The sequence below is a fragment of the Manis pentadactyla genome, chromosome 2 (genome assembly GCF_030020395.1).
Source record: "Manis pentadactyla isolate mManPen7 chromosome 2, mManPen7.hap1, whole genome shotgun sequence".
In the NCBI taxonomy this organism is placed as follows: domain Eukaryota; kingdom Metazoa; phylum Chordata; class Mammalia; order Pholidota; family Manidae; genus Manis; species Manis pentadactyla.
Window position 1 is genome coordinate 141,510,394 of NC_080020.1, and position 25,724 is coordinate 141,536,117.

General features: G+C 59.4%; 1 protein-coding gene across 2 annotated transcripts; it reads left to right on the top strand.

The window, feature by feature from the left end:
• Nucleotides 1-1,353: 1,353 nt before the first annotated feature.
• On the top strand, nucleotides 1,354-25,463 carry TPPP (tubulin polymerization promoting protein). Of its 2 annotated transcripts, none has more exons than XM_036920292.2 (4): nucleotides 1,354-1,471; nucleotides 14,083-14,391; nucleotides 21,011-21,164; nucleotides 21,439-25,463. In XM_036920292.2, exons 2-4 carry the CDS (start codon nucleotides 14,087-14,089, stop codon nucleotides 21,631-21,633), a joined length of 654 nt encoding a protein of 217 aa, XP_036776187.1. In that variant the 5' UTR covers nucleotides 1,354-1,471; nucleotides 14,083-14,086; the 3' UTR covers nucleotides 21,634-25,463. The 2 variants fall into 2 exon arrangements, with proteins under 2 accessions (XP_036776187.1, XP_036776180.1); XM_036920285.2 differs by lacking the exon at nucleotides 1,354-1,471 and adding an exon at nucleotides 1,670-1,772.
• Nucleotides 25,464-25,724: the final 261 nt, after the last annotated feature.

Consider the following 25,724-nt stretch of genomic DNA (forward strand, 5'->3'; position numbering starts at 1 on the left):
CTCGAGCCAGACCCAGAGGGGCAGGGGGAGGTCCTCAGTGGCCCAGCTGTCCGGGGTGCAGCGGCAGCCCCAGCTGCAGGCCTTTGGCCCCTGAACCAGGGTGCAATGTGCACTTCCATTGTAGGGGGGACTTCCCAGCTTGGTGAGACCCCATCCTCTATTTTTGGTGGTTTTGTAGAGGCCTGAGCAGCACCCTGTGCACCCCAACTTTCATCATAGCTTTGGGACCCGATGCACAGCAGCCCAGCTCCCACCCCCATCAGGTCCAGAGGCAGAACGCCAGGCTGCCTGGAAGAAAGGGTCGCCTCCCTCCCTGCCGGACTGGTGTGCCAGGCTGCCCTGTCTCCCACACCCCACCTCAGCTTCCCAGGGACCTGTCCCACTGTCTTCTGATTCTGGAGCCTGGCGCTCCTGGCCTGCAGCAGTCCTACGATAGTGTGCTCGTGTGGGAGGTCCCCGAGAAGCGGGCAGAACAGTCCACTTTGGGTAGTATGGCAGTGGGAGCGTGATGATGAGTAATATTTTCATGACTTCATTTGCGTTGTTAATAACGACTGCCAGGCAGCCCTCACCTGAGACTCCCCTCTTGTGTGAAATGCTCAGACTGTCAGAGCCCAGAAGGGCGTTCATGGGGGGATGGGGGGTGGGGTCCACAGCCAGGATGGGGCAGAGCCTGGAGTTGTTTATTGAGGGGCAGGCAGTCTGCAGCCAGGTGGGGGGGTCAGAGCGTGGGGTGTGTCCATGCTGGTGGGTCCACAGCCAGGTGGGGGCATCAGAGCCAGGGGTGGGCAGGGGTTTCTCGACCTGCTCCAGTGGAACCACAGCGGTGAAGCTGGAAACAACCTACAGGCCGCCTCCCCCTTCCACCCCAGACTGGGCCTCTCAACAGCCTCAGAGACCTCCTCCCTCCAGGGACTTCTTGAGGGCAGACATTAGAGCCCTGCACGCAAACCCCAGCACTCCGCGCTGAACGCGGCCCAGACCTTAGCTAAGCAGTCCGCGATGCTTCCGAACCCGCGTGTCCCGCCGCAGGGCCGGCCCTTGGGGGGTGGGCAGCAGGTGCGCCCCAGGAAACCCGGGGAGGCCCAGGCCGAGCGCGGGAAGCAAGAATGCCTCGCACTGGGGTGAGGGCTGGGGTGGGGTGCAGCCCCTGCGCCTCCCCGGGAAGGCTGTCCAGTGCGCGCGGTGCCCGGTGCCGGGACGAACGTGCCGCCCACTTCGGGCCAAGCCTCAGCTCCCGGGCCCGCTAGGCGCTTGCCGCACGCGCACGCTGTCTCCTAAACTCTAGGCGCTCCAATCCCCGACCCCGACCTGCACCCCTTGTTGGCGCGAGAGTCTCCGCGGACAGGCCAGCGCCCCGGGCGCACCACCCGGGAGGCCGGTCAGCGCGCCCATTCATCCTCACGCTGCTGCCGCGCTCATCCACCCGCGGGGCGCGGGGTCCGGGCCGTCCCGCGGGTCCGGGAGCCAGGTACGACCGCACCCGCGCCAGCCCCGCGGGGTTCCCACGACGCTGCGCGGAGCCGGCCTTGTAAGGCAGAGGCGGCGCTCGGAAAGGCCTCGGTGTGCCCCGCGCGCTCCCCAGGCGGGGCGGGGCCGGAGGGCGGGGCGCCGAGGAGCGCGCGGGGCGGGCCGGGGGCCGCGCGGGCCAGTGAGCGCGCGGGGCGGGCCGGCCGGGCCGGAGGCGGGGGCGGCGCGGGCGCACGCCGGGCACCGGGTCGCGCGCGGCCGAGTTGCGGAGGCGCCGCCGGTGCAGTCACTGCGTCTCGGAGGTAAGCGACCGCACGGCTACATCCCGGGGCGCGGGGCGCGGAGCGTGGGCACCCGGCCCGCTCCTGCCGCCACCTGCTCCCGCGGGCCCTGTGTGCGACCCCGCTCCCGGCGCCCGCCGAGCCCCTCCCGGACCTGCCCGCACGTCCGTGCGCCCGGGGCTGCCAGGCGGTCGGGCTGCCTCTGGGAGCGGGTCTGGGGACGCGGAAGGCACAGGCGGGAAGGATCCGCGGCGCACCAAGGACACGGTGGCTAATAAGTGGACCCTAAACGTGGCCTTTCGTCGCATCACTGCCTAGCGTGACAAAGGGCGCCCCTTACAGCCCCTTCCCCCGGCGCCGCCGCCCCCGCCTCTCCATGTCCAGCTACACAAACATTGGTTTCCCGGCCTGGGGGCCGCAGCCGGCGGGGCGGAAGGGTTTGGGAAGCAGCCGCTGCCATTCCGCAGGTATTTCGGGAGACCCACGGCCGCAGAGAGGGCTCAGAATGAGCTGGTCCTTTGGCGAGCGGTCCCAAGCCCCCTCTGGCCGGGCGTTAACGTCTCAATATCAGCCAGGTGAGGGTGTCGCACCTCCAGTGTGCAAATCCAGAAGCTTCCCCGAGGGGTGTTGTTTTATCGCATCTGAACATAGAACTTAGCAATCAAGATAGAAGATGTTCGCTGTCAGTGTGATTTCTCCGCACGCCTCTGGGGAGCAGCACCCAGCCTTGGAAGGAGGGCCCTTCATTCTGGGGCGCACTCATGTAAATGAAGCCTGTTAATGAGGTGGCGAGAAAACCCTTTCTTACCCCCCCCTCTCCCCTGACTACTATTTTGATAGGCAGTTCGTGCTCTCTGAAGACCAGGCACCTTTCAGGATAAGCTGGCTATGTTGTCATCCATCTGCGTGTTTATTGGTTAATTCGCCTGACATTTATTGGATACTTGCAGAGTCTCTGGGGAACGCTGTTAAAAGGACCAGCTTCTGTGGCCCCGGCTGCCTGCCTCCCGGGACTCCCCATAGCCAAGCTCTGGGGGGGAGCCTCCCCAGAGCCCAGGCCAGTCCCTGGCCCCTAGGGAGTGATCGGGAAACGCTGACCTGATTTTCAAGCGCACTGGGGATGCAGCAATGGGACCAAGGGCTTGGGACAGGCAGGAAATGTGGGGAGGGGGCAGGGACAGAGGGCTTCCTGGATGCCTTAAACTGGATTCCATGATCCCGTTTCTGGTACCAGCTGCTGTTCCCATCACATGGCCCGAATCACAGGGCTTGGTGGTGGGTGACGGGGGAGGGGTGCTGATGAACTTACCCGAGCTTCTGCAGAATGCCATATGGGGTGTGTGCGTTTCCCTGGGGAAAGTGCGGCTTTCATGATTTCCAGAGGATCTGTGACTCAGAAAGGTACCATAATGTAAGTGCTAGTGCTACAGTAAAGAATTCCTCTCGTCTGCACGGAGTGATGAAGCGATGGAGATGAGAAGCTGCTCTTATCTCCCGGGCTGTGTTTGGCTGATCTTCCCGAATCCTTTGAAGTTGCAATAAATTACTGTTTTAACTATATACAAGCTTACAGTATTCACTGGGGAAAATGTACAAGTCACAGGAGAATTTTGTAAAGAAAATTAAAATCACTCATCACTGGTTGAGGTTTCCAAGAAATCTTGGAGCAGCCCGACAGTCCTCAGGGGCAGCCTCGATGAGGCTTCCCTCCCTGGTGGGCAGTCAAGCGGCTCCCAGCAGGAGAAGCTGAGAGTTAAAGGCGTCCTCTGGGAGCCAGGCCTATTTATAGCTCCTGAGGCTACTGGTGAGGCAGGAGGGGCAGGTAACAAGGGCTGCCATCGAGGGTCTTGGGGCCGTGAGGTCTGTGCACAGAGCCCAGCCTGGTACTGCCCAGCAGCCGTGCTGGGTATAGTGCTGATTCCTCCCGAGGTCACTAACCCTGGACCAGGCAGATGTGGGCTTAGGCAGGGGAATCAGCAATGCCCGTCTCCTGCGCTTAAGTAACCTGTTTACCGTGAAGGAAGGGGTGGGGCCCACATGTGGTCTCCAGCTCCCCACGTGGACCGGCTCTATGGTTCAGCCTCACCTGCAGAGACCGTCTTCCCCAGTGGGGGGGGAGGGAGCCCAGTATCACAGCCTGCAACGACCCTGACCCATAGCCTCCTGGCTTGGCAGCTCCTCTCAGAGAGGGGACCTACATGCAGCACCTACATGCCAGCTCCTGGGAACGCCTTTAATTGGCCCCGCCGGGGTCCCTGGGGAGGGTGCCTGCTTTGGGATGCCAGCCCCCAAGAACCACTCTGGGGAAGGGCAGTTCCCCAGGGAAGCATGGCGTGCTGCCTCCAAATCTCCTTCCCTAAGATGGGACTTAAGACTTGCCAGGCTCCATGCCTCCCTTTTAACTGTGGGGCGCACGCAGTGGATGCCGCAGCAGGTCAGCTGTGAGCTGTCCTGTGGTGTCCGAATGCCCAAATGCAGGCCCTCTGGTGAGGACGTGGGAAGCGTCACAGAGTAGAAGCCTAGGCCGGTTTTCTGACTTTGCGCCGCCATGTCATCTGCTGTCCCACCACCGCGCCTGGAGGCGTGTGAGGCTCTGCCGGCCTTGGGGTGCCTTCTGTGAAAGGAAAGGGTGAGGCCTTACCTGCTCCGGGCCTGAAAGGCACAAGCTCCTGGACCTCGGGTTTTCCTGGTGTGAGAAGTGGGGCGCCCCGTGTGGGCTCTTCGTGACCTCCTCCACCCTGGGCCACCGTTCCCGAGACCCCATCCTGTCACACCTGTTTGTTCAACGATGTCTGCTAAGCACCTGCCAGGCGCCAGGTGAGCCAGCGTGGCCTCTGCCCTGGGAAGCTCTCACGCCAGCGGGGATGTCAGCAAACAGCAAGCATCCTCCGGGTGGGGTGTGGCTGTGGGCTTCACACCTGGGTGCCGGGCCCAACCTGGTACTAACCCCAATACCCCGCAGCCGGGCGAGCTCCCCGGAGCCTGTGGCCCTGGGTCGTGGGCCACCCGTGAGGAAGGGCGATTTAAACCACTCTGTGTGCACCTCACAGTCGCTGTCCACGTGACCTTCAGCCCCATGCTGCCCCTCCCCCGCTCGGGTCACCGGATGCTGCGCGGCAGACCCCCCAAAACCGGCGCCTCAACACGGTGACGCCGCGCACGAATCCGCCGTCCGGCAGGCATGTGCATGGACGGCTGGTCCCCATACCCCGCCTGGGCTGGGCCGTCTGCCCCAGGCTCCTCTCCTTGTGGCCAGCGAGAATGACTGGCAGGGGTCTCCCGGCTCCATGTGGGGTCTCTCCCCCGCTGGCATCGGCTGCCAGCTCTCTGGTCGGCTCAAGTCCTGAGAGTGCCAGGGCTGAGCAGTGCTGCCCCTCGGGGTCTGGCTTGAGGAGTCGGCAGCTTCGCTCCCACTGCGGCCCTGGCTGAGGTTTGGGAAGACCGCCAGGTTGTGGGCACATGGGTGGAAGGCGGGTCGGTGACCAAAGCTGGACATGCAGCCCCGCCTTCCTCCTGACGCTTCCAGGGACCCCTTGTGCCAGACCAGGTGGTCCCTGATGTGCGGCCTCAGCCTTTGGCAGCGGCTGGTGGCCCGCCCAGCCTTGCACCCCTGGCCCTGTCCTCTGTCCTGCTGGGGCCGGCTGTCTGCCTGTCCCTCCTGGCCCCAGCCTTCCCCGGCCGGCTGCCATCTCCCTGGCACAGGCCCACCTGGGGAGGTGGCCCATCGGCCGCCGCCTGCCCCTCACTCACCCGGTCCTGATTCACACTCTGCCTGGGGCCTCATTACTCTGCCTTCCCTACTCTTCAACCCACCTGTGCTGAACGGATGGCTTAAAGGCTCCATTTTCTTCTGGTTTTGTTTAATTTTCCACCTATCTGTCCATCCCTACTTGCTGAAAACGTGCTCCTCCCCCGATGCTTTGGACCACCTTTGCCGCAGTCAGCACGCCTGTGTGCCCGGGGCCTCTGGCACCAGCACGCACAGCGCCGCCCTCTTGTCTAGGGCTTCCTATCAAGTCTAGTGTCCCGGGAGCAAATCTCCTTCAAGGTGGCCTGTTCATGCAACGCCCTTTTGCCTTTATATATATTTTTTAGATTCAGCTTTTCTAGATACTCATCTGTAAAAATTGTTGCAATTTTTATTTGGATTAAAGTTTTGGATGAATTTAGGGATAATTGACATCTTTGTAGATTCAGGTTCAAGTCCATGTCTGTAATGAACGGTCCAGACCTTTTGTTTCTTCCCATAAGGCTTCAGTCTGCATGTCGGCAGCCTTTTGCATTCTTGTTAGGTTTAGTCCTGGGTAACTGATGTTTCTTCCTGACACTTCAAATGGCACATTTCTGAGTATTTATGAGTGTTCTGTTGTGTTTCTGCTGCTACACAGAAATAAAATGGATTTTTACATGTTGACCATGTATCCGGAAACAAAGCTAAACTTACTGATTCTAATAATTTTCCTGAGATTCCTCTGGATTTTGTACATGCATGATCATAGAAATAGCCAAAAACGACGGTTTCCTATCTCCTCCTCCTATTCTCACAGCTTCACCCCCTCCTCCTCTCTTGCTGGACTGATGGAGAGGATGGCTGAGCGCAGCCCAGCCTCCTGGTCCTTCTCCTTTCAGAAGAAAAGTGCTCAGCAGTCCAAGTTTCTGGTTCTGGGTGTTTGTAGGTGATAAAATTAGGCGGTTTCCTTCTTTTTCTGCTTGCTAAGAATTTTTGTGGTGAATAGATGCTGTCAAATGTGAATTCAGTTCTGTCAAACGCTTTGCTTGTGTTTATTAAGAAAATATGATTTTTTAAAATTTAGGTATCATTGATATGCACTCTTATGAAGGTTTCACAAAAAAACAATGTGGTTATTATATTCACCCTTATTATCGAGTCCCCCCACACACCCCATCGCAGTCACTGTCCATCAGTGTAGTAAGATGCCACAGAGTCCCTATTTGTCTTCTCTGAGCTACACTGTCTTCCCTGTGACCCCACATGCACCATGTGTACTAATCATGATACCCACAATCCCCTTCTCCCTCCCTCCCCACCCGACCTCCCCCAACCTCCCCTTTGGTAACTACTAGTCCCTTCTTGGAGTCTGTGAGTCTGCTGCTATTTTGTTCCTTCAGTTTTGCTTCCTTAAACTCCACAAATGAGGGAAATCATTTGGTATTTGTCTTTATCTGTCTGACTTATTTCACCCTGCATAATACCTTCTAGCTCCATCCATGTTGTTGCAAATGGTAGGATTTGTTTCTGTCTTACAGCTGAATAGTATTCCATTGTGTATATGTACCACCTCTTCTTTATCCATTCACTTACTGATGGACACTTAGGTTGTTTCCATTTCTTGGCTATTGTAAATAGTGCTGCAGTAAACACAGGGGTGCATATGTCTCTTTGAATCTGAGAAGTTGTTTTCTTTGGGTAAATTCCTAGGAGTGGAATTCCCAGGTCAAATGGTATTTCTATTGTTAGTTTTTTGAGGAACCTCCATATTGCTTTCCACAGTGGTTGAACTATCTTACATTCCCACCAGCAGTATAGGAGGGTTCCCCTTTCTCTGCATCCTCTCCAGCATTTGTTGTTCCTAGTCTTTTCTATGTTGGCCATCCTAACTGGTGTGAGGTGATAACTTATTGTGGCTTTAATTTGCATTTCCCTGGTAATTAGCGATGTGGAGCATCTTTTCATGTGCCTGTTGGCCATGTGAATTTCTTCTTTGGAGAAGTGTCTGTTCATAACCTCTGCCCATTTTTTAATAGGGTTATTTGCTTTTTGGGTGTTGAGGCGTGTGAGTTCTTTATATATTTTGGATGTTAACCCTTTGTCGGATATGTCATTTACAAATATATTCTCCCATACTGTAGGATGCCTTTTTGTTCTGCTGATGGTGTCCTTTGCTTTACAGAGCTTTTTAACACGATGTAGTCCCATTGTTCATTTTTTATTTTGTTTCCCTTGCCTGAGGAGATGCGTTCAGGAAAAAGTTGCTCATGTTTATATTCAAGAGATTTTTGCCTGTGTTTTCTTCTTAGAGTTTTATGTTTCATTACTTACATTCAGGTCTTTGATCCATTTTGAGTTTATTTTTGTGTATGGGGTTAGATAATAATCCAGTTTCATTCTCTTGCATGTAGCTGTCCAGTTTTGCCAACACCAGTTGTTGAAGAGGCTGTTATTTCCCCATTGTATGTCCAAGGCTCCTTTTTCCTATATTAACTGACCATATATGCTTGGGTTTATATCTGGGCACTCCAGTCTGTTCCACTGGTCAATGGGTCTGTTCTTGTGCCAGTACCAAATTATCTTGATTACTGTGGCTTTGTAGTAGAGCTTGAAGTTGGGAAGCGAAATTCTCCCCTGCTCAGGATTGCTTTGGCTATTCAGGGTCTTTTGTGGTTCCATATGAATTTTAGAATTACTTGGTCTAGTTCATTGAAGAATGCTGTTGGTATTTTGATAGGGATTGCATTGAATCTGTAGATTGCTTTAGGCAGGATGGCCATTTTGACAATATTAATTCTTCCTAGCCAAGAGCATGGGATGAATTTCCATTTGCTACTGTCGTCTTTAATTTCTCTTAAGAGTGTCTTGTAGTTTTCAGGGTATAGGTCTTTCACTTCCTTGGTTAGGTTTATTCCTAGGTATTTTATTATTTTTGATGCGATTGTGGATGGAGTTGTTTTCCTGATTTCTCTTTCTGTTAGTTCATCATTAGTGTATAGGAATGCAACAGATCTGTGTATTAATTTTGTATCCTGTAACTTTGCTAAATTCAGATATTAGTTATAGTAGTTTTGGAGTGGAGTCTTTAGGGTTTTTTATGTACAATATCATGTCATCTGCAAACAGTGACAGTTTGACTTCTTCCTTACCAATCTGGATGCCTTGTATTTCTTTGTGTTGTCTGATTGCTGTGGCTGGGACCTCCAGTACTATTTTGAATAAAAGTGGGGAGAGTGGGCATCCCTGTCTTGTTCCTGATCTTAGTTGAAGGGTGCATACATATTGGACTGACCCCTTTATCATTATGTAATGTCCTTCTCTGTCTCTTTTCACTTTCTCTGTTTTGAAGTCTATTTTGTCTGATACAAGTACTGCAACTCCTGCTTTTTTCTCCCTATTAGTTGCATGAAGAAAATATGGCTTTTATCCTCTATTCTATTTCTGTGATAAATTATCCTGATTGATTTCGTTTTAAGCCAACCGGGCTCTCCTGGCATAAACCCAATTTGGTTATGAAGTATTTATCCTTTTTATCTGGATTCCACTTGTTGATGTTTTATTTAGGATTTTGTTTAGAGTTTTTGCACCTGTGCTCAGCCCTGCAGCTTGGGCCTGCCCCTGTGAGCAGCTCCCAGTTCTCTGAGGCTTAGTCCCCAGGCTGCTCTGGTGGGCAGCCTGAGGGCCAAGGTTCCGACCCCATGGACCTGCCTGGGCCTTGGCCTCAGGCTGGGTGACCAAGGACTGGGACTTGGGACAGCTGTGCTGCCAGGATTGTGTGAGTTGAGCTGAGAGTAGCTGAGACCCCTGACACCATGCTGAACTCCGGGGGTGTTGGGACTCAGAAAGGCTGCTGTGTCTGGCTCTGGATGGCTCTCACTGCCTGGGGCGAGTGGCCATTCATATCAAGTGTCTGGGGAAACCAAAGTGGGGGCCATGTTATGGTCACAAATGGGAACAGTTACCAAAGGGTGCATTGTCTCGAATGGACTCTGAGATAAAGAGCTGAAGGTGCGGGCAGTGTGGGCCATTGGGAGGGGTCTGCGGGCTGGGGTGGACATTGTTCCCTGGGGCTGTTTGCTCAGGGCCTGGGGCTGAGCCCAGAGGGCTGGCCTGCCAAGTGGACAGGTCCTCACACCCCTTGCAGGCTGCTGTGGACTTTCTAGTTTCCTGTCCTACCCTAACCCCACTAGAGGATCTCAGGCACCAAAACTGCCTTGGTGCAGTGGGGGTCAGGCCTGTGCAGGGGACTGGCAGAGGCTCCGTGAGCAGAGCACCTCCCCTGTACCAGCTGACCAGCCCCTCAGCCTCCCCAGTGGTTCGGGACAGCTGTGCTTGGGGTTTATCTGGGGGCTGTCACATCATTCCTGAGCCCCTTCCTCCGGTGTCAGCGTCCTGGGACTGGGCCTAGTAGGGCCTTGGGGCGCCCCTGAGAGGCCATCCAGGCCATGGTGGTCAGGGTGCGGGAACTCATGGCTTCTGTCCAGACTTTTTGTTTTCCTCCTTTCTACGTACTTTTTTTGAGGCTCTGTGAGTCCAGCAGAGTTTGTAGGGCATCCATGCAGCCAGGCCTCCACACCGGCACCCTCGGCCTGGCTATTTGGACCGCAGGCCACCTTGCCTCTGTGGTGGAACTGGGCACCCAGGCACAGACCACGTCCCTTGGAGATGGCTCTGACCATTGGGCACAAGTTTCCAAGAGCTGTGATGTCCGGGTCACTCGGGTGGGGGCACAGGTGGTGCCCTTCAAGGTGACCCTCCAGAGCGCAGTGGGCTGGAGTGGCCACACCAAGCCAAGCGGGGAGGAGCTGGGGTGGCTAGATGCCTCTCCTCTGGGGTCTGAGAGCAGCCCAGGGCCGGTGACACTGACAGAAAACCCCTGGGAGAGGAGGCTCCTCAGGACCAGCGTCTCCAGGGCAGTGTGGGGGTGGGAGGTGGTCCCCAGGGAGGGCGATGGGGGCCTGCAGTGATGGTGGGCTGTGGGCGGGGATCCTCCTTGAGCCCTAGGGCAGGTCCTGGCTCTCAGACACGCCACCCTACATGCCACCCAGCACCCCGTCCGGACCCAGTGTTTACTGCCGCACACGGGATGGGCAGCCTGCCAGACCTGGGTACCATTCCAGATTCCCGAGGGTGGTAGCCCCAGAGGACAAGGGGGACGTATGAGGGAGATGGAGGCTGTGAGGGGCCTTAGGGGCTGGAGGGCACCTGGTTCTAAGGAGGCGGGTCAGTCACTAGCCAGGCCAGATTTGTTGGGGTGTTGACTGGGGGCAAGATGAAGGAGCTGGGTGGGGAGGCTTCAGGATCCAGGTGCTGAGGGTCATCTTGGGAGTGGGCTTGGGGGACACAAGAGCAGAGGTGCATTCACACCTGTGAGCTCAGATGCACACCTGTCTCTGCATTTAGGGCACACTCATACCCTGCCCAGGAAGGGCACCATGATGGCAGTGAGGCTGTTGTGGCTGTTCCATTTAATACACCTGGCCCTGCTCACAGCACACCTGGCCCTGCTCACAGACACCTGGCCCTGTTCACAGCACACCTGGCCCTGCTCACAGCACACTTGGCCCTGTTCACAGCACACCTGGAACTGATCACAGACACCTGGCCCTGTTCACAGCACACCTGGCCCTGCTCACAGCACACCTGGCCCTGTTCACAGCACACCTGGCCTTGTTCACAGCACACCTGGCCCTGTTCACAGCACACCTGGCCCTGCTCACAGCACACCTGGCCCTGTTCATAGCACACCTGGCCCTGATCACAGACACCTGGCCCTGTTCACAGCACACCTGGCCCTGCTCACAGCACACCTGGCCCTGTTCACAGCACACCTGGCCCTGCTCACACACCTGGCCCTGTTTACAGCACACCTGGCCCTGCTCACAGCACACCTGGAACTGATCACAGACACCTGGAACTGATCACAGCACACCTGGCCCTGCTCACAGCACACCTGGACCTGCTCACAGCACACGTGGCCCTGTTGCAGGTGCATTAGTAGCAGCAATTTCCAGTCCTCCTGGTCGGGAACTGTGTGCTGATACCATGTGGCAGAAGTGTCTGTGGCCTCTCGGGGTCTGTCCCATGTTGCCTTTTCTACAGTTTCTGCTCCAGGTAGTCAGTGTAAGGAGGTTGCTAGGGAGTCACCCTGGGATGGGCCAGTTCCTTTTGGGAAGTGGGGCCTCCTCCGGTGCCCCTCTGGGCATTGATGGTCCCTGAGGGGTGGCAGGCAGGGGCTCTGAGAGCGCCTGGCCATGCCTCGGGGGCGTTAGTCCCTGTGGCCTCTGGTTCCCCCTGTTCTCCTCCGAGTCCAGGTCTGAAACTCTACATGTGACCTCCCTCCATCTCTAAACCGCCTTTGAAAATGCAGGTCCAGGACCGTGAGCTGTGTGGGGCCCCCAGTGCCAATACTTAGCAGTTCTGTTGTCCTGACCCCTCTGCGGCCAGCACGCAGCCTCACGCAGGACTGGCCTAGGGCAGTGGTACCTGCCGTGCCCTCCCCCACCTGCCCTCCACCTGCTACCTCCCAGTTCCCCTCCGAGCTCCACCCAAGGGGCTGGGCCGGCTGAGGAAGGGGCAGGCTGCTCCCTAAGACAGGCCAGGGATGGGGAGGGCACGGCACTCAGCCACACCCCCGCCCCCCGAGGGGCCCGAGGCCAGCAGGAGAGGGGTGCTCAGGAGCTCCGGGCTGGAAGGCAGGTTCCGCATCCCGTCTGCCGCCTCCCTGCGCTCTGCTGCCCATAGCACATCATGGATCCTGGCTCTGTGCTCACCTCCCCCCTCTTACCCCAAAACTTACACATATCCCAAAGAGTCTGGGATCTATCCAGGGAAGGGGGTGAGTGAGGGCCGGGTTTTCAAGGAGAGTGGGGCACTGGGCTTCGAGAACTCCTGGATAGTGAAATAAGTCAGAACTTGTGTCTCCTGGGGCTTCCCCAGGCTGCTGACAATCCTCACATTTGGGGAGTGTCCCAGGCTGTGCACCTGTGGCCAGCAGACTGAAACCTGGTCATACCTGGTCACACCGGGTCGGCCCCCCTTCCCACTGTGTGCTGACATCTGTCCTATAAGGGGAATCTTGGCCAGGGAGGAGTTGGCTTTCCTGGGAGTGCAGAGCACAAACCTGCAGGTTCAGGACGCACACCTGAGGGTGCAGGGCACACACCTGGGCCCAGTGCACACCTGGTGATGCAGCACACACACCTGAGGGTGGAGGGCACACACCTAGGCCCAGTATACACCTGGTGATGCAGCACACACACCTGAGGGTGGAGGGCACACACCTAGGCCCAGTACACACCTGAGGGTGGAGGGCACACACCTGGGCCCAATGCACACCTGAGGGTGGAGGGCACACACCTTGGGATGGGACCCCTTCCACCTAGGCCCATAAGAAGCTTCTGTTTCAGACAGAGAAATGGTGTCCGTGATGACACAAACTGATCCCGGTGACACCACCTCACCTTGCCTCTGCCATGGATCCTTCCTGCCGACGCAGGAAATCTGGGGGCCCTGATGTGACTCTGCTCCTCAGGCCCCAGAGCCACCCCTGCCCACCCAGCAGAGGTCGTGTCCTGTGTTTTCATCTGTCTCACTGGCAGCTGCACTCCTGTGGCTAGAGGGCAGGGGTGGCGGGCACTGTGGCCCTGGCAGCACTCGGGGACTCCCCCAACTCCCCCGCAGCTAGGGGCCCTGCAGAGTCCTGGGGTCGGTGGGAACCCCATGGGGCCATCTGTGCTCTGGGCGGAACTGGTGCTGGGAACTCGGATCTGGGAGCTCTTCACTGGATTGCAGAGTCAGGCCCAAGCCTGCTCCTGGTGGCCCCGGCCCTCCAGCTGGGAGCCTCCTCTCAGTGGACCTGGCCTTCTGTGCTGGTGAGGGTGGTGGGCCGGCCTCTCCTCTAGGAAGCATGGAGCTTGGCCTGGGCTGGGGCATCTTGGTGCCCTGCCTTGGCCACCGCCCAACGCAGGGTGAGGGGGGCATCAGGGCACCTGAGAGCTGCAGGGGGCAGCAGGGCCTCTGTCTTCTCAGCCCCACAGGGACCCAGCCGGCTTTGGGGACCAGGCGCCTCACAAAGGCAGAGAGTCGCCGCCAGGTCAGCACAGGTTCTGCTGCCCATGCAGTGTCCCCCGGCCCCCAGCACTAGGTCAGCAGGCTCCGCCCTGAGCTGACAGTGGCAGCGTGATCAGTTAGTTCCGCGACCCCCTCCTGAGCACGCTGAAGGGTGTCATTCTGGGGAGTCCCCCCAGCAGATGTGGCCCAGGGAGAAGGCAGTGGCCCCTTGGCCAGCTGGGACGTGACAGAGAGGGGCCTCAAGTCCCCAGGCAGCTGGCTGGAGCTGCCCCAGGGCCCTGCCACGGCTGAGGGGGGTCGGGGGAACTGGTGCTGGGAGGGGCAGGGCTGTCTCCAGCTGTGGGACCAGCACTCATGCCCTGCAGCTGCCTCCTGGGCCGCAGGCTGCCCCTCGTGCCAGGGTGCAGCTCCGGGGACCCAAGGGTCATGCACTACCCTGGGTGCCTGCCGGACACATGCAGCCAGCTGGAGGGGCCTGGGAAGCTCCGTAGGAGAGGGGCAACTCGTTTCTCTCTCCTTCTCCCCCAGCAACATGGCCGACAGCAGGGCCAAGGCCCCCAGCAAGACGCCCCCCAAGTCTCCAGGGGACCCCATGAAGGACAAGTCGGCCAAGAGGCTCTCTCTGGAGTCGGAAGGCGCCAACGAGGGCGCGGCCGCAGCCCCAGAGCTCAGCGCCCTGGAGGAGGCCTTCCGGCGATTCGCGGTGCACGGGGACACCAGGGCTACCGGGAAGGACATGCACGGCAAGAACTGGTCCAAGCTGTGCAAGGACTGCCAGGTGATCGATGGGAGGAACGTGACCGTCACTGACGTGGACATCGTCTTCAGCAAGATCAAGTAAGTGCAGGCCTCCCGGATGGCAGGCTGTGTGCCCAAATGGGGGCACAGGGGTGCCCCCAGAGAGCCAGATGCCCAGAGGCTGAGCAGTGGTGGCAGGGCCACAGCCCCAGGGAGCCTCCACGTGAACGAGGTAGCCAGTGAGCGTGTCACCGGTGGCTCGGGGAGGAGGCACTGCTGGTGTCTTTCCACACGCTCAAGCACCCCCAGGTCAGGCATGCACATGCCCACCCCAAGGTAACTGTGAAGCACAGGCATGGCCTCCCAGCCTCCCAGCCTCCACAGCCTGGGACCACCCGGGAAACACCACACATCCTCAAAGCTACCAGCAGTCAGCACCATGTCAGCCTGCAGGGCGCCATCCTCTGTGGCCCCACCTGCAGGTCCCCTGGGGCGGGCCTGGGGGTGGATGTCTGCTCTGGAGACTGCTTCAGCTGCAGGGTCCAGCCCACCCCCAGGTCCTGGGTGCAGCTGCTTCTGGGCCTGAGGCCAAGCTGCATGAGGGGCCAACATGCACTCACTCGGCCCACTGACCCAGCGAGAGATGGGGACTGCCCTGGGCACAGGTGTCAGGGAAATCTGGCAGCCAGTCCACACCGGTGGCACCACTGTGGGCCAATCTAGATGGCAGGCGGGAGCCTGTGGCCTTGTCAGGATGCACTGCTGGTGCAGAACAGGCTCAAGGGGCAGACGCGCTGCACACACCAGCCTGGAGACGGAAGCAGGGTGGCGTTCACCACGTGGGGAGACCAGGGCACCAGTGAGGGGGCGGGGTCCTGAGCAGAGGTGGGTGAGGTGGGGCAGGACCCCAACCAGGGCCAGTGCAGCCCCCAGCTCGGCCCTGGGTACGTGCTCCAGTGTGTCCAGACCCCGGAGTGGAGGAACCCCAAGACCGGTGTCCACTGGGGAAGGTTCCAGAAGAGCTAGGAGGGAGACAGGCTCCCGCAGCCAGTATCACCCAGACCTTGGTGCCGGGGCCACGTGGTGGCTTCCTTCCCTCCCCTCTATCCCAGCTGCAGGGGTTGCCTTCAAGCTATGGCATGTAGGCATGTGCACATGTATGCACACAGGGCCCACACACGTGTGCTGACACGCATGTGCCCACGTGCGCACGCCCAGGCAGGTCAGCCAGTCCACAGAGCTGGTGGTCAGGAGGTGGCATGTGTGGTCAGCTCATCCCAGGACTGACACTCTGGGTGAGCCCTGGAGACCCCATGTGCAGGAGACTCGCCCCCCGGGGGGGCACATGAATCCTTCCTGCCCTGGCACCACGTGCGTGGGCACTGGGAAGGGAGTCCCATCAGGTCCTGGCCCTGTTCTGGGTTGGGGGGCTGGGGCTTGGCCTTGGCTTCCAGGCACGGCAGCCCCCCTACTAAAGAGCCCAGGGCTGCTCAGGGACTCCCAGTATCTCTGCCATAGCTCACTGTGGAGGAACATGGTCTGTGAGGCAGGCAGCTGCGGCCCCGGCCCATTGAGGGGTAGTGGCCATGACACAGTCAAGACCAGCTTATAGTGGCTGGAGGGTCAGTGCCGTGGCCCCTGGAAGGGTGCAGGCTCAAGCCCCATGTGGGGGTTGGGAGCACTGGCTGGGACCCATGAGGGGTGGATGATGGGGGCTTACACCCTGTCCCTGGGAAGGCAGAAGCAGACAGCATCTGACCCTGGCAGGGTCAGAGGGGGGCAGCACCCCAAGGAAGGGTCTTGGGTTATGGGGGAGGGTCAGTGTCCCTGGCTGGGTCGTGGGATCCTGCAGGACCCCCTGGAAGACTAGGGGGCCACTGGGGAACGCTGGGGGGCAGGTCTGAGGAGGCTGCTGGGGTTCCTGTTTGAAATGGGGAGAAGAGTGTTGGGCCGCGCGCCCTGGCGCACGGGGTCGCCGGGCAGAAGCGCCCTGGCCTGGTGGGAGATGCGAGGCAGAACCGCAAAGCCCGGACTGAGAAGAGCCACTATTTCTGTTTGCGGCCGGTTGCCATGGCTCCGCGGGCGGCCGCGCCCGGTATCTGCAGCCGCTGTTTGGGTCCCGTCGCCACGGCAGCGCCTGTTTGTTTGGAAGTTACCAAGCGCTAAGCTTTTCGGTGCGTCTCTGCAGCTCTGGGCAGGTCGGAGGAAGGCCTGCTACCGAGACGGGCGCCCGCGGCCGGGCTGAGACACTGGCCACTCTTGACCTTGTGCACACGGGCGGAGCGTCGCCCAGACGGCCCTGTTGGGGGCCGTGGACGGTGACACCCCCTCCCACCCTGCCTGCTTCTCTGCGTGTCCGGGCTGGGCACGGGGGCCCCCACCGCACAGGTGAGAGGCCAGGCGCCAGGGGCAGAGGAAGGTGGGGTCTCCGCGGAGCCCCTCGTGGCCCACGCACAAGCGTTTCCTGCGACTCCGCTGCTGGGGGTTAGGAGGTGGCAGGTGGGCGGGCAGGGCTTTGGGGGGGGGCGAAGCTGCTCTCTTGCCACCCACGCTGCGGTCAGGACACAGTGGGAACCGTGCAGCAAGACGTGCAGGTGTCGGCAGAGGCCCCCCAACCGCGAGCCCCGGCAACAGCAGCGGTGCCCAGGGGCTGGCCAGCGCGCGGGAGCGGCAAGGGAGCGCCGAGCGTGGATCAGGGCGACTGGGGGGTGGGTGGGGCGCCGGCAGGAGAAGCCGTGGGGCCGGCAGAGCTCCGCGAGTGATTGACGTCCGAGACGCTGGCCGGCGACACAGCAACCCCGCGGGCCTGCCTGATGCCCCAGGGCTCCCCCATCCCCGTGCCGTGCCTGGACCGCCCCAGCCTCCCTCCGGGAGGGTCTGGCCCTCGCCGTGAGTGCAGGCTGCGGGGTCCGAGCGGCTGCGCAGGCGCCCGCCTCCGCGGGGCCCTCTGGTGGCCGCCCGCAGCAGCGCAGTCCCACCTGCGGCATCGCCAGGGCCTCCGTGTGGGCCGGCGGTGCGCCTGCTGCTGAGGGTCAAAGCTTGGCAGAGCAGGAGTCAGGGATCCTTCTCCCACTGGCTCCCCGTCGAGTGGACGTGGGTGTCAGATAACGACGCACGCAGGTCTTTTAGAAGGATGGATTGGCTCAAACCCTGCGGAGGCCACACCAGCCTCAGCCCACCCAGCCCTGCAGGAGGCCGACTCCACGTCAGAGGAACGCCTTCCCACTCAGGGGACACACTCAGTGTCGGGGTCACGGCTGCCGGGCTGCCAGCAGTCTCCACTGGGGTCCTCAGCCTCGTCGTGGCCCCTGGGCCTGGGCTGGGTCTGCACGTGGGGCTGACTGCTGGGCCCAGCAGCCCTGGGTGGGAGCAAGTCTGGAGTTGGCCAGGGAAGCCCGACCACACAGCTGGGCCCTCTGTGAGCCTAGCTGGAAATTGGGGGCTGCGACCCCACCAGGCAGGCCCCCCCCCACATCCACCCCCGCTGGCCCAGGGGTTGATGGGGACATCCAGGAGGCTCTTCCTTCTCTGACCCTCATCTGTGCTGTGTGAGGCCCCCTGACATCCTGCTTCCTGCCCACACCCGTGTCCTGGTCAGCCAGGCTGCTCCCTGGACAGGTCACCCGGGGCCCAGCTTCTGCTGGGTGTGGAGCCTGGGAGAGCCAGTTTTCTCTGACCCAGAGTGGTAGGTTGTCTGAGATGCCCTAGCAGGCTGGCCACTGCCTGTGGGTGCAGGGCCTCTGGGAGTGCCACCACTCACTGACCCAGAAGGTGCCGGTGAAGAGGTGGGGGCCCTGTGCTCCATCCTGGGACACATGGGCCCAAAGGCCAGGATCCTCACAGTGCCGGCCCTGGGGCATGTGCACATGGCTGTCCTCGGAGGGCTGAGCCGGCACCCGCCCATTTCTGATGCCCATGGCCAGCCCATGCTGTGGCTGGGTGACCTTCGGGAATGGCAGTGTCCAGTCCCCTGCCGGCCCTGAGCTGGGGCTGGAGGCCCGGGGGACACAGAACTGAGGAAGTAAGGTGAAACCCCAGGTCACAGGCCTTGTTACAGCCGGGCCGGCCTTCCAGCAGAACAACACTGAGCAGGTGCCGCCAGCCCCAGAACAGGGAGCCCTGCAGCTCTGTGGACTCTGGGGAACAGGCTCGCTCTGTGTCCCGAGGGAGTGTATGTGACCAGCTGTCTCTGGGGAAGAGACTGGCATTGTCATTCTGGAACTCGCCGGGGGCTTGCAGCAGTAGGGAGCCGGGTGCCCTGGGGAGAGCTCCCTGCTGGCACAGATGCCTCGAGACCCCCATGTAGTGCACAGTGGGGACACTTGGGGACACCCAGCCTGGCCAGGTGCAGCAAGTGAGTCAGGACCCTAGGCCTGCATGTCCACGAGATCTGGATGTGACCCCCCAGCCCCCGCCTGAGTGAGTCACGCTGGTGGTGCCTGGTGCCGCCGTGCCCAGGGAGGGCTGCGTGCTCTGGTGGTGGCGGCCATCAGGCCTGGCGTCCACATGCTACCCAGGCAGAGAGTGAACAGGAGACAGGAGCGTCTTTGATGGCCCAGGAGACATGGTCCAAGGGTTGAGGGGTAACCCCCCTGACAGCACCCAGAGGAAGGAAAGGTTGTGTCACACTGCCCAAGGCACTGCTGGGGTTCCCTATGCATGGCAGCTGCCACGTGACCCATGCCCCAGTGGCCTGGCATCCCACCAGTTCACCCAGCCCAGCACCACAGGGCTCATGCTGTTTGTGGGTATTGAGGTGAAGAGCTTTGAGGGCAGAAACCTTCACACACGGGGCCTGAGGCCGCGGCATCCACCCAGTGGCCCAGCCCTGCATGTGGTGGGTGGGATGGCTGTGTGTGGGTGCTGGATAGATGTGCGCAGCCACCAAGCCCCAGCTTCCCGCTCCCTGGGCTCCGGGTCCAGGCTGCAGCCCTGAGGGTGCCGTGTCCTCCACTCCCTTCCTGACTGGGGGTGCTGGTCAGCATGCCCGTGTCTTCAGATGTGCGTAAAGTGATGACGCATCCCCAGGTGTGCATCTCCCCAAAGGGCACCTGGTGGACACATGGGTGACAGTGAATAGAACACATTTTTGTGGAAGCTCATGTTATTTGTCTTAGGTAAGAACCCAGTAGTGGGATTGCGCTGCAGGTGTGACCTTTGTAAGAAAGTGCCCGACTGCTCTCGGAGTGGACACCTGCGCCCCTGCACCCCCGCCGGCCTTGTCATTTATTCACTCTGGCCCGTGGCCATCCTGTGGCACAGTGCAGCCTCCTCCGGATTTGGTCTGTACCCTCTGGCTAAGGATGTCTGAGCGCTCTGTACAGCTTTCTACATCAGGTTTTTCTTATTGGGAGTTTTTGAGAATTCATACAGTTCACATCAAGTCCTTTTTCAGGTACTTGACAAGCATTTTTATCTGTGGTTTGTCTTTTAGTTTTCTGAAGTGTTTTTCAAAGAGCATGATTTTTTAAATTTGGGGGAAATCCAACTTATCCAATTTTTTCCTTTTATAGATGGCTTTTGGTGTCACTTCTAAGAAATCTTTGCTTAGCCTGAGGTCGCAAGATTTTCTCTTAGGTGTTCTTCCAGAAGTTTATAGTTTGGGGGATTGTGGTAATAGGAATGTGACCCACTTACATCAGCTTCTGTCTGTGGTCCAGCCCACACCATTTGTTGCAAAGGCAGCTCTTGCCCCTGCTTCTTGGTCACTCGGGCCACCTCCTGTGGGGCCGTGTCTGCCTGGGCTACCGCTGGTCTGTGGGCTCTGCTGCGTCTGAGGTGGGGGTGGCCTCTGTCCCTACTTTTCAAACTGCCCTTGCTGTTCTGGACCCTCTGCTCACTGGCCCCCACACAGCACCTGCCAGCCAGGTGTCCCTTGAACTGCTGATGTTCAGGTTTCCGTGGCGCAAATGGCTGGCAGGTGGCAGCCCTTCTGTGGCTGTTCTGATAGGGTGTCCATGCTGCACAGAACCCAGCCCATCACTTCTGATTTTAAAACACTGGAAACTCCCTCAGGGGACTGGCTGGGGAAGACGTGGCCAAAGTGGAAAACACTCTTCAGTTAAAATCACAAGCTGAACAGCCCAGAGAACCTTGCCCACACTGGGTGTGTGAATGGTCTGTGCAGTGGAGTCCATCTCCAGCTGAAGTGCAGGGCCCACCCCCAGCCTGGCTGCTGTGGAGGGTCTGCAGGCCAGGCCCCCAAGGCCTTGGGCACCAGGCTCCCCAGGGAGGGCAGGGGCGTGTCTGAGCTTCAGGGTTGGGTGGGGCTGACTGGGCCCTGGGCCCACCTTGCTGGGCACAAGGGTCAGGGAGACCCAGTCCTGTCCCTGTGTGGTGACCGACAAGTGGGCAGCAGACCAAGGGGGGACACAGCCTCCTTCAGGCAGTAGGGTCAGAACAGCCTCCCACTGCCTTCCCCTCAGAGTCCTCCAGGTGGAGGCCCTTGCCCCAGAGCCAGACAGCAGTGCATTTCCATGTCCAGTTCTTAAAGAATGTGGTTCCTTTAAGCTTTTTTTCCAACACAGTTTATATTTGCTGTCGTTGCTGACGGCAACCAACTGTTGGGTGTAAACACTGCAGACCAAGATGGGGGGAGGGGCACGTTCTGTATTTTAACGTTAGACTTGCTTTTGGTTGTGACATCATTGGGTCCTGGGCAGGGTGGTGTCCGTGTCACTGCTGAGCCCTCCCCAGATGCCCAACGCTGTCCCTGCAGGGGGAAGTCCTGCCGGACCATCACCTTCGAGCAGTTCAAGGAGGCGCTGGAGGAGCTCTCCAAGAAGCGGTTCAAAGATAAGGGCAGGGAGGAGGCCATCCGGGAGGTGCACAGGCTCATTGAGGGCAAGGCCCCCATCATCTCGGGGGTGACGGTGAGTGTGGTGCGCGGGGGCCTGTGGGGTGACTGCACAGAGGCGTTGAGGCCTGGAGGCAGGTCGACCCAGGCTGCCTCCTGCCCGGGCCAGAGGCGAATTCCAGGAACTGGCCGGCGCCCTTGTCCAGGTCCCAACCCCTCTGGCTGGAGTCTGCTCTCCGCCTGGCCCGGCCAGCCCATTCTTTCTCCTTCGGGGATGACCAGCAGTCAACCTCCTCTGCCCCCACCGTCCCCTGCCCGCCACCTGACGCCCGCCTCCTCTTCCCTTGCAGAAAGCCATCTCGTCGCCCACTGTGTCGCGGCTCACGGACACGACCAAGTTCACAGGCTCCCACAAGGAGCGCTTCGACCCGTCGGGCAGGGGCAGGGGCAAGGCAGGCCGCGTGGACCTGGTGGATGAGTCAGGCTACGTGCCGGGCTACAAGCACGCCGGCACCTATGACCAGAAGGTGCAGGGGAGCAAGTAGCCTTTGGGGTGGGCTCCTGTCCACTGCCAAGGGGGCACCACCTCACTTCATTACATTCCTGTGCCCACACGGGCAGAACTGACGCCGGGCCAGTGTGCTGGGGCCATGCCTCCTTCCCCCCGGATCCTGCACACCTCTCTCTGCCCAGGTTTGGCCCCTGAACTCACTGACCTTTTCTAACATGCCTGCTGCGTCCCATGGCCAGTGGCTGTTCCCAAAGCATCTCCCAGGACCAGGCCAGATCTCCCAACCTTCTGAACCCTCCCAGGAGTGTGAGTGAACCCCTAACAGGTGGTGGAGTCTGCGAGGACATAGTGCAGGCACAAGGAGGTGGGACATGCAGGGGCACACACGCACATCCACGCATGCTAGCACACGCACACGCCTACGGACAGGTCTGTGCCAAGGGGGGTCATGTAGCCTGAGGCCAGTGTGCAGCCAGTGACAGGAGCTTCCCGGACCAAAATGGTAACTACGGGTAGCTCATTGTTTTGCTTTTCTAAGAAAAGTGTGTTCTCAGATAGGTCAAGGATGATCCAGGATGCCCTCCTCTCTGCTTTCCCCCTGCACCAGCGTCTCTGGGTCAGACACCCCGTTGGCTGGGGCTCTCTGTGGGCAGGCAGAGCCGTGGCCAGCATGAGACTGGGCGCCTTCTGCCCACGTCCCCCACACTGGACTTGGGCTGCTCCCCCCTTACGGCATGGCACAAACCTCCCAGCCTCAGCCTCTGCAGTGAATTCTCGCCTCTCCAGAGCCATTTGGCAACAGCTCTCCCTAACCTCTCCCAACCCCTGGGAGTGTAGGAAACCACACAAAACCAGGCCAGGGGAGGGTCCCAGACCTGTGGTATTTGCCGGGGTTTGGCATCCTGCAAGGCCTCCTGCTGTCCCTTTGCATAGACACAGCCCCAGCTTGGCCCATGACAGGCTGGCGTGTGGTCCTGGAGTTACCCAGGAAAATGCTTCCTGGAGCCTGTCTGCTTTTGTTCCCAAGGCAGCAGGTCATCTGGGGGCATCCTGTTCCTGGACTTGGCCTGGCCAATCGCACACAGCCAAAAAGCCATCACTGCCGTGACACCCCAGCTTCCCAAGCCCCAAGGGGAGCCCGCCTGTGCAGAGGGTGGCTCAGGGCCAGCATGCCCAGCCCACGTGGCCTCTCTGGGGGGATAGCATCTCCATCAGCCCCCATGCCCCTTAACTCAGATGACAGTGGCCTCCCAGGCCAGCTTTGTTCTGAGGTTCTGCAATGTCACACTGCATGGCCCTGAAACAGGACACGGACCACCAGCTTCCGGAGTCACTCCTAGGGCATGATCTCACTTCTGCTTCTGAGCTGCCCGCCAGGCCTCAGCTTCGGCAGGGAAGCCAAGGGCAGTGCTGGGGGAATAGCTGCAGGACACAGCCCCACTCCATGCTCTCCCTGAGGCAGGAGAACAGGTGGGACATGTGTCTGAAGACAGCTCCAAACCTGCCAAGGGCTTTCTGATGAACCCATCACATCCCAAGACACACATTTTGGGAGCAACCCCAGAACAGGGCTCCTCCCCATGCCTTGCCCCCAAGGCTCCACCACAGAGGCCCTGGGTCTCCTGGTCCAAGGCAGCTTTGCTCCTTCTGCCTGTGAGGAACCCAGTGCCCACTGTTCCAGTTGAGTCTCGCAGCACAGACCCAGATTCAGCAGAATGCCAGCCCTGCAGCGTGCATGCCCATGCAGAGAGGCAGGTCCCAGCCGCAGCCTGCGGGAGGGCACCTGGGCCCAAGTGGCTGTAAGCCCTTCTGGGCACAGCATGCTCAAGAGAGAGGCACCTGTTCTTCCTAAAGCAGTGTCTTCAGGCAAGAACAGCTTCTCTAGTCTGTCAAGGGCTGGCTGCCCAGAAACACACGGGAAATCGGGGTGTAAGCAAAAGAAATGTAAGTGTCTGTCCTCAGGACGTCTGCTGCACTGCCCCCCCACCCCCGGAACTGCATCGCTGGCCTGTGGAGCCTGCACTCCCTCAGGCCAGTGGGGACAGCTGCTTGGTAAGACACTCTAACAGCTCTGATAAAAGTCCCCCAGTGCATGCAAGACTGCCAGCAGCAATTCCCTCTGGGTGTGTGTGGAAACCAAGTGGGCACAGCTATGCCCCTTGGTGGCCTTTCAGTCCCAGCCCAGCACCTGTGGGCTCCTGGCAGGAGAACCCCACACCCTGGGATGGGGCATCAGTGCTGGGGTGTCCCAGGGTCAGCCTGGTGGTGTGCTCGGGCGCTGTGGTCTCTGCTGTGTCCCCAGCATACACGTGGGCTAGGCAGCTGCCGCCTCCAGTCCAAGCTGTGAAAGCACAACCCCCTCTGCCATGGGGGGAGGCAGAGATGGTAATGACTAGGTCAGGACTCAGCAGCCACCATCTGCTGGTCGGAGCCACCTGCTCACTGCATCCCTGCGTCCATGTCGCCTCTGAGCACAGAACACGTGCCTGGGCTCCAACGTCACTGTGCAGAGCAGACACGTCCATGAGTGCCCTTCCATCAGGCCCCCATTTGTGCATGTCCTATGCAATGCCCTCCAGCTTCTACTAACCATGCTTCAATAGAACTAAACGTCCACCTGTGCATGAGCACTGCACAGCGGGTGCCAGGAGGCAGACATGCTGTCGGGAGGACGCAGCTGGTGGCATCTGAGCAGCAGGACCAGGTCTCACCAGATGCTTATTTATTCCTACTTAAGGCCATGGAATAAACAGCTAGGTGGTGGTCAGTAAGTTAGCTTTACCAAAACTGAAGTTCAAATCACACAAGTTTAAGAACAAAGATACATATTTATGCCGCAGTATTTTTATTTTAAGCCGTTAGTGTCTTCAGTCTGAAGTTTTGAGGTGGACGAAGTTACAGCAGATGCTGCGGTTGGGAAGGCCGTGGGGCTGGGGGTGTCCCAGGGGCCAGGAGTACAGGGGTCCTGGGCATCCCTCTGAACACGTGTGGACAGAGGCTGTGAAGCAGGGCACAGGCTCGGCTGCTGGGTCCGCTGGCCTGTCTCTGGAATAGTTTCCTGGCCTGTGGCCATGCCCAAGTGCTCAGGCATTGTGCCAGTCCTTTTGCACTACATCATGGCATGGAGTGAGGCAGACGCCACAGCCCATGAAACCTGAACCTCCGCCACCTGCCCTCGGGGTCAGGTGCAGGGCCCACACACAGGCTGGCTGTGCCCCACCCCCAGCACACGTCCACAGCCACCCTGCATATCCTCCCCTGACCTGTGCAGCATAGGTGGGCAACTTGGCTATTACTGTGAATTCTCAATAGGCTAGACACCCCCGAAACCCTGCCCTGAGTAGCTTCCCTCCACCAGTTTACTACTGAACACTGTGCGACCTGGGGCTCGGGCATGGCAGGTGCAGCATGAGGCCCTGGCAGTCCCCCTGCACTTGGAGATCTTTAGTGACCCTCTCTTTCGGCCCCTGCAAACCCAAACCAAGCCAAACAAAGGAAAACGCACAGCTTAAGAAACTTGAAGGGTCGGATCCTGGTGGTTTGCACTGAGTATTTTTCAGGAGCGGGAAATGAATTTATATATATACGCGATCTATTTTTACACTGTTTAGTTCGTGTGTAGTGCACCAAGGACATCGCTGTCAGTGTGGCGGGTGACGTGGTTGGCGTTGGAGCGCTCTGACTCACAATGCACTGGCCAGGATGCCTGTGGGGTCGTGGCCCTGCTCCCCCTGCAAGTGCAGGTGCTGTCGAGGCCGGACTGGCAAACCTGTACTGGAATGGCACACTGTCTGCGCATGCTCCTCATGTCTGCTGTCAACACTGTCAGGTGGCTGAGGCGATAAATAAAGGTGTTGGATTGCAGTCTGTCCTCCTACATGTACAGTCAGTTCCAGCACTCACACAGAGGCACTGACGCCCAGCAGGACGGCCCCAGGGAGCCCTGGGGGAGCAGAGCCCTGCTCCCAGGGCTGACAGCCTCATGTCACGTCCCCAAGGGCGCTGTTCGCTTGGACAGGTACACCGGCCACCTGGCCACCTGCCGTGTGGGAGACCTGGTGTGGCCCCAGGGTGGGGTCCAGATTCAGGGGATAGGACATGAGCTAACTACACACTGCCACAACC